Raw genomic sequence first — 11,355 nt, forward strand, 5'->3', positions numbered from 1 at the left:
GTATAAAAGTTTAGCTACAGAAAACAACGTTCTTCAAATGATAAAATGTTAAGTAACAATTCTTATAATAAATAGATAGTTATATGTAGGTAGTAGTGTAAGTTGGAATTTTCGATTTTATTATGTTGAGAACTTGATCGCTTCCATTTTTCTCTAGCTTGTTAAGTACTGCAATTATCTGTTGCTTTCGTGATCGATCTGATGACATTTTTCTCGATAAGCAGGACATTAGTATCTAATTCATAACAAAGCGTTAGGATGAAAATTGTGTTTTGCAAAAATTTTAATCTAAAAATTAATCAAGCACAAAGCTAAAAGTTAGAGGAGCTAAAATTTAAAAAACATTGTTAAATAAAGTTACAAATCATTAGAATGAAATTTTTATTTGTGTATTGGGCATCGGGTCTACCTATAAAACTGACTTATAGTCTATAATTTAAGCTTTTGAATAAAAGTCAATGTTATTTTATGAATAATGAGGTTTAACTAATCCTATGTTCTTAAACAATTAACTAATAAATAAATAATTCTATTAAATAAATGATTTACAAAGTCTTATGCTTAAAGTGCATTATGTAAGCTATGATTTTAGTGACCAATATATTTAAAAAAAAGGTTTTCAGACTTGTAGTTTCGCATTTAAAAATATAATTCACACAATAACATTAATTACACAACAACATTAATTACACTATAAACGGTATTATATAAAGCTGTATAAACATATATCATATTAACCTCAAACACCTATCATATGTTATTTATTTTCAAATAATTTCTAAATACTTTTAATTATTTTTTGCTGTTAAGAGTAAGTATTAATTCGTTTTGATTTTTTAAGAATGTTTATATTATTTCAGTAATAAGAGCAACTAAAAATTTACTTAAAGTCTGTTGTAATAAAAGTATTGACAAAACTATATATTTGTTTTCATTTAAAAAAATGTATTCTCTAAACGACATAGATACCTTTAAGTGAGAGTCTAGTTGGTTTCCAACACAATCACTTAAAGATGAAAGTGCAATTAATCCTCTATCAATGCAACCGACATCAGCAGATATTAGTGCAGCTTTTATTGGCGTAACAAGCTGACTAAGCAGCGGAACAACAAGTGTTGACACACCATCAATTAGAAGTATCTGCTTAAACCCTTCTATAGAAATAAACGTAAATGGATGTCTTGTTTCTTTTAAACCCTGCGAAGTAAAAACTAAAATAAGAGCTATATTCAAAACATTATAATATATCAAAATTAAAAGATAAACTTGTTTGTTTTTAAATACAACAATAAAATAATTATTTATTTTTAAGCTGAAAATATTATGAATATTTACATTTTGTACAAGACAACAAACTTAATTGTAAAAAGTTTAGTCGCTACATTTTTAAGGGCATAGGCACTTTTTTACATGTTGATCTAATTTTAAAGATCTTAGCTAAAAGTTGCTTTTTACCGTTTTTTATAAAAAAAGTTAGTTTTTGAGATATGAGGGGACAAAGTCGGAAAGTTCTATAGGATCCTTATGGAAGGGTGAAGTAAAAAAGACAAAAAAAGATTTCTTCATATAATTCTTTCTTCTGCTACAGGTTTTAAGCAATTTTTCTCAAACTTTCTGAGTTTAATCTTAACTAAAAAATGAATAATCCTATTGTAATAATTTTTTGATAAATTTGAGTATTTTTTTTTATAAAAAAATAAAGGAAGAGATAGATTTTAATAAATTTTTAAAGTTTCTGAAAAAAAAAGACCTTTAAAATCTTTGATTCCTTACAGTTTTCGGTTTTCTTTTACAAAACTGGTTACATCTCAAAAGTTAAATAAATAGTTTTTGTTCCTTGAAAAGTATTTTATAGTATTTATAACCCTTTGATTCTAATAGCTTATGCGTCATTCCGTATAGTTTAACTTAGTCTATAATGATTCTAATATATACTTGCTATATAATCTTAATACAGACAAGAAAGCAAATCTGTAATTTAATCTTAAAGATTTCAACGTATACTTTATTATATAAACTTAATATAGAACAAAATACGTTACACTAGTGTTGTCAAAACTAGAACTTACTTAACTACGTTATACTGTTAATACTAAAAGTATAGGTTCGGCACTCTATTACAATTGTTTATTTTACAATGTTACTAAAAAGTGATAAAAAATAACACTCACACACATGCAAGTCAGAGCTTGATGGTTTGTTTGCAGGTTATCTTTTATTAAATGTATTAGCGTTTGTTTAAAGTTCTTAGCAATTCTCACTGAAGTCAAAGCCAAGCAAGGATTTGAAGCGTATGAAACGTCTAAAAGTCCGCACTGGTTGAACGACAATAGAAGTTTCTACTTGAGAAACGGTTGTTGAAAAAAACGATGAAAGCTGTAAATAAATACGAACCAATATACACTTGCTTTAGTTTTTCGGAGATTCTTACAGGAAAAAAACTCACTTAGAAGTGTAGCTCGAAAAACGGTTGTAGCGAACAACGAAAGCTGAAAAGTGTATTGAATTACACTTGCATTAGTTTTTCGGCGATTCTTACAGGATAATAACTCACTGTAGAAAAGTGGAGCTCGAAAAAGGTTGTATCGAAAAACAAAAGCTGAATAGTGTATTGAAATACACTTGCTTTCGTTTCTCAGCGGTGTTTATTAAAGTCAGTTGACTACAATATAACTGCAATGCTGAGTAACAGTCGATAAAAAAACAACGAAAGCTGAACGCATATAATCGTTAAAATACGATCTAAGTGACGTTTACAACTAGACCGAAACACGTTCTGGTAAACGTTTCTCGAGGTCCTGTTTGTTATTAGGTCAAACAATACACAATTCTAACAAAAAATAGTGAAATCTGGTTCAAAAAGAATCTAAAAAGTGCCTGCTAAAACAATAGAGCGTTTGCTTTAATTGTAACTAATTGTAACTATTCTTACCATCGAAACGAAAAGCGAATGAACTTGCAAATGCAAAGCGCACTCGCTTTAAACAAAAAGCTGCGACGCTTAACTACGACGGAAGTTTTAACATTCTACTAAAGAATATTTAAAAACTGCAAAGCACTCCTCTTTCAAGCCGCGCTTGGCTTTATACAGTGTTAAGCTAGAGTAAAAACTATTTATTTTTTTAATTTTTTCGGAACAAGCAGATAATGCTTACATATTTACTTTAAGCTTCCAAATAGGGGCCAATGTTAATTTTTATTAAAAAAAAGTTAAACCCTCCCTATGGCCTTAATTCTTATATGACTAGTTCTCTAAAAATATTTGTACATAATCAATTTCTTCCGTATCAAAAAGTTTTATAGAAATAAAATTATAGAAAGCAATGATTTTTAAAAAATCACTGCTTTTTTATATTTTCAGAATCCAAAATAAAAAATTCAACTGAAGACATTAACTTTTTACTCATACAACTGGTCATACTTTCGAAAAAAAAAAAGAACCACTAAAAGCTTTAAATTTTGAGCAAATTAAAATTATCATACATTTGTATTTTTATAACATTATTAATTTTGTAATTTATTTTTAATTATAATAAGCTTTAAAATTTTAAAAAACAAAGGTATGTTTATATAATTTTTTATTTCTATTAGAAAGTTTGTATAAAAATCACTTATTTTGAAAGCTCGGAGGGTTTTTTTTTTAATGCTAAAAACTAATAAATGTATAGTATAAATTTAGTTATGTATAATGATTTAAAAATATATAGCTAAAAATAGCAATGTCAAAAAGAGTCAAATGCAAAAATCTGTGTAAAGGTTTAAATTATAATTACAGTAACCTCTCGCATCTTTACGCACTCGTGACGTTACGCACTCTCGTTTAGTTACGCATTTAAGAATTCTAAAAAATTCAAAAAACTATAATATTTTTTATATATTGGATATTTATTGTATATTTTTTAATGCTAACTCACTTCTCTATATCTTTAGAATTTGTAAACTTATGTTCCTTGTCTAATTGATAAACATTTAGTTATACCTCACTATATCAGAAATTTTGTTAACAATAAGAGATAAAATTAAAATTGCGAAACAAATATGACTGTGTTAAATAATGAAAGTATAATGAAATAATGAGAGTTAAAAGCACAAATAAATAATACAGCACTCTTGCCCTATATATGAATAAACATCTAAAAAAGAAATCTAATGAAACTTCCTAGCAAAAAGTAATAGTGATACTTAATATTTATAGAGCTTACACTTTACGAAAATCTTAATTGTTTTTTTAGGAAACATATCACTAATTTTCATTTGACATTTTTTTATAATACAATAATACATAACACAAGTTTATCCTTTAAAATTTTTTTATACTTAATACAAATTTGTTCAAAAGAAGAAATCCATTACAGTACCAAATGCATATTTTTGTAAAAGGCTTTAGAAACAAATTTTAATATAGACAACACACCATTTCTTAATTGTAAACAAATGCTTAATTATAAATTGAATTTGCTAAGTAGAATAGAATATAAATATTAAGTATCAAATAAGTAACATATAAAAAAAGATAAAGATAAAATCTACTTATTATTAAAATTAGTAATTTTTCTCTACAGGTATTATTAATTTATCTTAATCCTTTTTTTTATATAGTTGTATGTTTAGTTTTATCTTTTATTTTCATATCTATAAATAAAGTAAACAAATTGTTAAAAGTGGGAAAGTCGCCACTCTGCTTTTAATTAGAAGCAATTTCAAAAAACAGCCATTATAGTAAGTATATTAGGTAACTCTCGTATCTTTACGATCTCTCGTATCTTTACGCTTTTTTCTGTGGACACAATGTGCGTAAATAAGCGAGAGGTTACTGTAATTCATACTTTACTTATTTGAAGTTATTTTTAAGATAGAATTGTTAGAATGTAAAATATCTAAAACTGTAGAAATTTTACTTGAAACTGAATTAAAATGTAAAACATTACGAAAAATGACAACAATAAGAACACTAAAAACAAGCTAATTATATAGTTTTAACTTATAGAAATCTTGTTGTTTACAAATATTCGGCTAGCAAGTTCTATTGAGCAATGATTCCAGAACTGAGAGATGGTAAGTGTTTTCTAGCTCTAGATATAATCTTGGATCTACTATACAGGTAGTTCTCAGGACAACTAGGATAGTTGAGGAGGTGTTCATGGATGGATGATTGTTTAACTTTGGTTTTACTTTGCCATTAAAAATAAACTTTTTAAATTTTTTGTAACATGCTGCTGTTGCCTGATATGGAAACGTTAAAATGTACGACATACGTAGTCATTCCGCAATGACACTTGAAATGTATACTTCATTTCTTAAATCATGGATAGGTGTGGCATCTTTCACCATTCCGGGTGGTCAGTGTTATACACAACACGTAGCAAATTGCTATTAAAGTGGTTTTTATAGCTAATAAAGCTTGTTTAGTCTACTTAATTGAGTTTTCACTAATATAAGGAAGGCGGAGGTAGACTGGGCAAGAGTGTGGAACAAAAGAGGGTAAGTGGTTCATTTTGTACTGAGATGTTTTAATTGTCTTCATGATGACTGTTTTCGGGTAACCTGATAAGAGAAAAAAAAGTACTGTCCAATTCTAAACCCAAGCAGTCGGCCATGCAAACTTTAACAGCTATATTGGTTATGCATTGTATAATCTTCAATTTTTGTTTGGTGCGAAAAAACGAATTCCAGGAAATGTCATGTGGACTAGGATTGTCTTTTCTGTACACGTTAGTAGAAAAGGTGTTGTTGGTGTTTTTATTAGTTTTTATGTCTAAGAAGTAATTTTTCCAGAAAATTCTTCTTCAATAGTAAAATAAAAACTATGCAGTTGAGCATTTTTTAGCGAAGTAAAAAAATTATTGACAGTATTTTTAAAAAGGCAAATAGCAAAAACAACATCAACATACTAATAATACGTTATCTAATGAAAAAAGGTATTTTCATAATAACCAAAAAAAAAACTATTAGCAACAATAAGCATAAAAAATTGATTGCTACGCTGTCAATTTGACGAAACATGAGATCATAAAAACTAAATTGTACACTTCGTGGCCTTACATAACATTTCATTACAAACAGATACTGGAAAAGGAGATGGAAGAAAGTCAGAATTTTACAACTGATCTAAACGATGTTTAAGACTTCAACAAGCTATAACGTTTGTATACAAATATAAACAAATATTTTCATTTTAAGAAATATACTAACACTAATAATAATTACAAGATAAGAGAAATTATTTTTGCAAGAAAACCTTTTATAGACCCTAAAAATGCTAACCTATAATTTAAAAACTGCTAATTTTTTAACTATGCACAGTAAACTTTAGTCAGTAATAAAACAATTTAATAAAAATATCATCTTGATTTAATTAATGGTGCTTCTTGTTAGTAATAAAATTTTTTAATGTATTTTAATTTGTCAATAACAACAAAAAAATTATTTATAAAATATATAAATTAAACAAAATAAAATCTGTTTAGCTTCTTAAAAAGTTTTTTAACCATTTAGAAACTTTTATCCTAGGTTTAAAAAACCTAGGATAAGATATATTTTAAATTAACTTGAAAAATTTGTAGAAAATAGGTCAATTGATCTCTATTTGTTTGAATCTTTTTTTCTTAAGTTAATTTAAAATTTTGTGTTTATCAAATGTAAAATTTATTTATCTTTTATTGTTAGTTTTGAAATAATTGTCTTGAATTTGTATTACTTACTATTTTTGAGTATAACAGCAAAAAAAAATGTATATTTGAGCAACTTATACAGGATTAATGAAAAAACAACATATTATGAACACAACTAATTTACTTTACAAACATGTATAATTGGAAACATTATGAACAATAACAAACAGACTTGAGCAAGTGTGGGCAGGACAGACTGAATGTCGATTTTGTTCAAGGCTACTTCCCACTTGAGGTTGTGGCGTACAGAACCATGTTCAAGTCTACAAGGTACTTCACCACGGTTATACTTGCTTTCAAAAACTGACTTTGTTGTTTTTTGAGTAAACTGTAAACATAAAAGACATGTGAGTACTTAACAAAAACTAACTACTTAATAACATTTCATATCTAGTACATAATTGTAAACTACTGTACAAAATAACAAAAAAATTAGTTTTAAAATTTTTTTACAGAAAAAAAAAATTCTTAGTATCACGATAGTTTTCAATAAACAAAACTTATGCATATCGTAAACAAACAAAATTAAACGTGTATACTTTTTGCTGATACATCATAAAAATGTACAGATAAATAAAGTTCCAAGCGGAGTAAAAAATGAAACTTTAGAAAAAAAACCTTAAATTTTGACTTTTTCAAGGAGTGAATAAACAATTAAAAAATATATCTAATAGAAGCTTTTAAACATGTCTACATAATGTTTTTTACTTTAATGAAGTTCAAATGTTGAAGCTTGCACAGTGGACTGAGAAAAAGGGGTCAAGCAGCAATTGACTACAAAAAAATTGGTGACTTAAATAAAAACAAGAAGTTATACATACTTGGATAGAACTGGACTTCTAGTTTTTAATACTGGTGTTGTTTAATTATTGCATCAAATAATTTAGAATTTTAAAAATTCGAATGCAATCACTTTTTGATATTTTCCAGTAGAAAGTTATATAAATTTCATCATAAATTTGTTAACTTGCAAATACCACATAACAATACATAAAATACTTAATTATTTATATTTTTATTTATTTTTTGTTAAATATGGTATAATGTTGTTTTTCATCATTTTTTTTTATTATAGTAAGTCTTTAAAATACTGCTTACAAAAACAATTTAATTTCTTAGCCTAAAATCTAAAACTACTGTGTACGTTCTTTATCATGTATGCCTTAGTCTGATTAAAAAAAAAAAGTTTTTCTCTAGGTTTTTGACTCATAAGACCTTTAGTATGTATTATTTATTATTCCTTAAAATTGCCAAAAAAATAAAAAAATAAAATATCTTGAGTTATCTTATTACTCAAGTAGTTTTCAAAAGATACCACATTAGATAAAAAAGGCAAAATATTAGATGTATTTCAAATGTTTCATGTATTTTTTGCAGGCTTTAATTTTGACTTAACATATTTTGGGTAAGTTTTTAACAAAAAATTAGCCACATTTAAACTTGCATAACTTCTGAAATACTTAAAGCAGAAAAGAAACAAAACCAGTTTTGAAAAGAAAAAAACAGGTTCTACTTAATAATGTATAACACTAAATTTAGTTTTTTAGTCACCAAAAAAGTCAATTACCGCTTGCCAGCTCACTGTGGCTTGTTAGTTTTTATAATTTTTGTATAATTTACTTTTTAGTTTTAAGTTATATTTAATCAAGTTTTATTTGATTTTTTAATAAAACATGAATTAACTAATTTTTAGTATTTTAAAACTTCAGACAGAAAAATCTTTTAAAATATTATCTTCTTACAAAATCACTTCTAAAAATGATCACTTTAATAATCAAGAAAATATAATAGAAAGTACTAATATAGTTGTTTTGATTTTTTGAATAAAATACAACCATATGCTTTATTTATTGTACAGGTACTAAACAAAATGATTGTTTAGTTAATATTAAAATTGAAGGTAGATGTACTAAATGCAACCTAAATTTTCAACTTAAATTAAAACAATAATAAATTAATTAACCAATTTTATGGCTTTAAATATAAATTCATAATAATACTATAGACTGTTTCAATGCAAGAGTAGTATTAATATTTTAGAACATTACTTGTTATACTTAGACAAAAAAGAAACTACATTTAAAGCTTACTTTATTTTAAAATTTTAATTACTACTTTAGATAAGTAAATAAAATATACAACTATAGTTTTTTTTTTTTGTAAACAAGAAATTTAGAGACTTTTTTAAAATTTATTAAGTTACAACTAAAGTTATGTTTAACTGAAGAATAATTAAGATTTTATACAATAAAAATTTTTAAATGATTTTAAAGAAACTTTTATCTGAATTTATCTGATTAAGGATAAACATGGTAATCAAGGGTATAACTACCACTCTAAATAACAAATCGAAAAACAACTCTGATCAAAAAAATTGAAAAATAAAGTAAAAGGATAGTTTTAAAAATTAATTTTAGATGGTAACTTTCTTATAAATAATTAATTTTAGGAAAAAAAATTACTGGATTTATAGTTTTAGGATTAAGCTTTGCAGATGGCATTAACTTCTTTCCATTTGATTGCTTTGTTTTGTTATTCATATCAAATTTAAACTTAGATCCTGTAAAAATACACCAAATATTATTTATAAGCAATACTTTTCTTATAAATAATTTATTCTTAAAATGCTTGGACTAAACACTATAGTACATAATGGTTAAGTGTTAAAATAAAAACTGTATTACATTTTAAAAATGTTTAGAAACTGTACACACATAATTTTTTTAAATTTATTTATGGTGGTCATTGGTTTTAAAGAAATTTATTCATGACTAAAAAATAATTTTTGTTGTCCCTTTTTACTAAAAGATAAACTAAAGGTTAAAAATGTTTGTAAAAATAAAATATTACAGAAATGATACTAAAACCTATTAATTTTGTTGACATAATTTTTATTATATTCTTAGAATATAAGATCTTTTCAAAGTAAAACTATGTTAATGTCACCCAATATACAGATGTCCTTATTTTGAAGTTTATTGATTTTAATACAAACTCTAAAAATTGGTTTAAAAGTCTCTTATAGAGAGTCTGTTATAGATTTTAAAAGTCTGATTCTACTAACACTTTTTACTATTTACTATCACTGATAACTCTAACTAAATTCATTCATCACTAGTACTAGATCTGTTCTTTGTGAACATATTATTATTTTTTTATTTTACACATAGTCCATCTCCTCCTGCTCTTGACATAGAGTCTGTAAAATGAAATGTGTATCCATTTAACAATATATAACATGTTATTTAACTTTGTCGAAGTAACCCTTTTTATATCAGGTAAAATTGTATAAGATATCATTAGTTCTTTAAGAAAAGATATATTTATTGATCAGCTTCTAATATTCACATTTTAATATATCTAGTGCAGGGTTTCCCAAAGTGGTCCATGACAGATACTCAGGGGCCAAGAGCAGTAAAGGAGCCACAGGGGGGCCATGAGGCCATAACTTGAAACTTACACAAGATATAAAAAAAAGGTATTATGTGTATTTTAGAAACTTACACTAGATATTCTTTAGATATGAGAGCAAAAAAAAAAGGTCTTTGGTGTTTTTTATTGTAGTTTATGAGTAATCTTGTTGAAGGGGGCCATTGTTTTTTCAATTTCTTTAAAGGGGGCCATTTGCAAAAAAGTTTGGGAAACCCTGATCTAGTGTATCCATTGTAAATTTCAAAAATTTGGTTTACCTGTCCTAACACATTAACTATACAAGCTGGACAATATTAAAATTACTGACACATGTTTGACAAAATCTAATGGACTATTCGTTTGAAATTATTAGTTTAAAATAATATTCTTAAACATAAAAAAAAACTATCCTATAACTGTTTTCAAATGATATCCCTTCTACTAATGATGCTATTCTTCATAATGAGTTAATTTAGCCACATAAATCTGAAATGCTATATAATCAAGAACTTTTTAAGTAAATGGAGATATCTATGACAAAATACTTCTTAACTTAGGTGCTCTTGTTGAAGAAGTTTGTGAGTACTCTCTGTTTCCTTTACTAACAAACCCTGATGCATTACTGATTGTAGGGGCTTCTTCCTCTAACATTCACAAAAAATGTGTTGTGGTAGGGCATTATTATGCCACATTAATTAGTGAAGGACTATCAGACAAATGGTAGATTGCTACTCGAGAAGGTGAAAACAATGATAAGACTTACAAGATAAACCAAATCATGAGAGTTAAAAGAATTTTCAAGTGGAAACCGTACCTAAACGTGATTTGCTGAACTTTCATTTAGCTTCTATTGTTAATTGTAAATGTGATAGGGATTAGAATGCTGCTAAAAAAAACATCTTACAAATTTTTACTTAAAAATCATACCCAAAGAGCATGATTAGAAGAAGGGTTTGAAAAACTGTTAACGAATAGTTTTTTTTTTATGTATAACTATTCACTAAAAAAGTAGTCTGTTAGATTCTATCAAACATGTATGAGTTAGTAATATTTAAAAAAGTATTAGTCATTTTGCACCACTGTTGAGTGCTAAAACTAAATGATTCAGTGCAATGTTCATTTTATTTTGCAATATTCTTTAATATAGTTTTTATTTTGCAATCAATAACTTAGTGTTTAATACAATACAGTATTATCTTGCCAATAAAAAAATATTAATTTTAAACATTTTGTTAATGTATTGTAATTCATATTGAAAAATTGTTTTAGGTTT

At 25.9% G+C, this 11,355-nt stretch overlaps 1 protein-coding gene across 1 annotated transcript; it reads right to left on the reverse strand.

Moving 5' to 3' along the window:
* On the reverse strand, positions 1 to 9,224 carry LOC145835731 (PACRG-like protein). Its single transcript, XM_082943437.1, has 4 exons — positions 9,134 to 9,224; positions 6,844 to 6,999; positions 970 to 1,197; positions 1 to 235 (listed from the first exon to the last, which is right to left on the reverse strand). Exons 1-4 carry the CDS (start codon positions 9,209 to 9,211, stop codon positions 80 to 82), a joined length of 618 nt encoding a protein of 205 aa, XP_082799563.1. The 5' UTR covers positions 9,212 to 9,224; the 3' UTR covers positions 1 to 79.
* Positions 9,225 to 11,355: the final 2,131 nt, after the last annotated feature.

This window comes from Thalia democratica, chromosome 5 (genome assembly GCF_965202585.1).
Source record: "Thalia democratica chromosome 5, ktThaDemo2.hap1.1, whole genome shotgun sequence".
Taxonomy (NCBI): Eukaryota; Metazoa; Chordata; class Thaliacea; order Salpida; family Salpidae; genus Thalia; species Thalia democratica.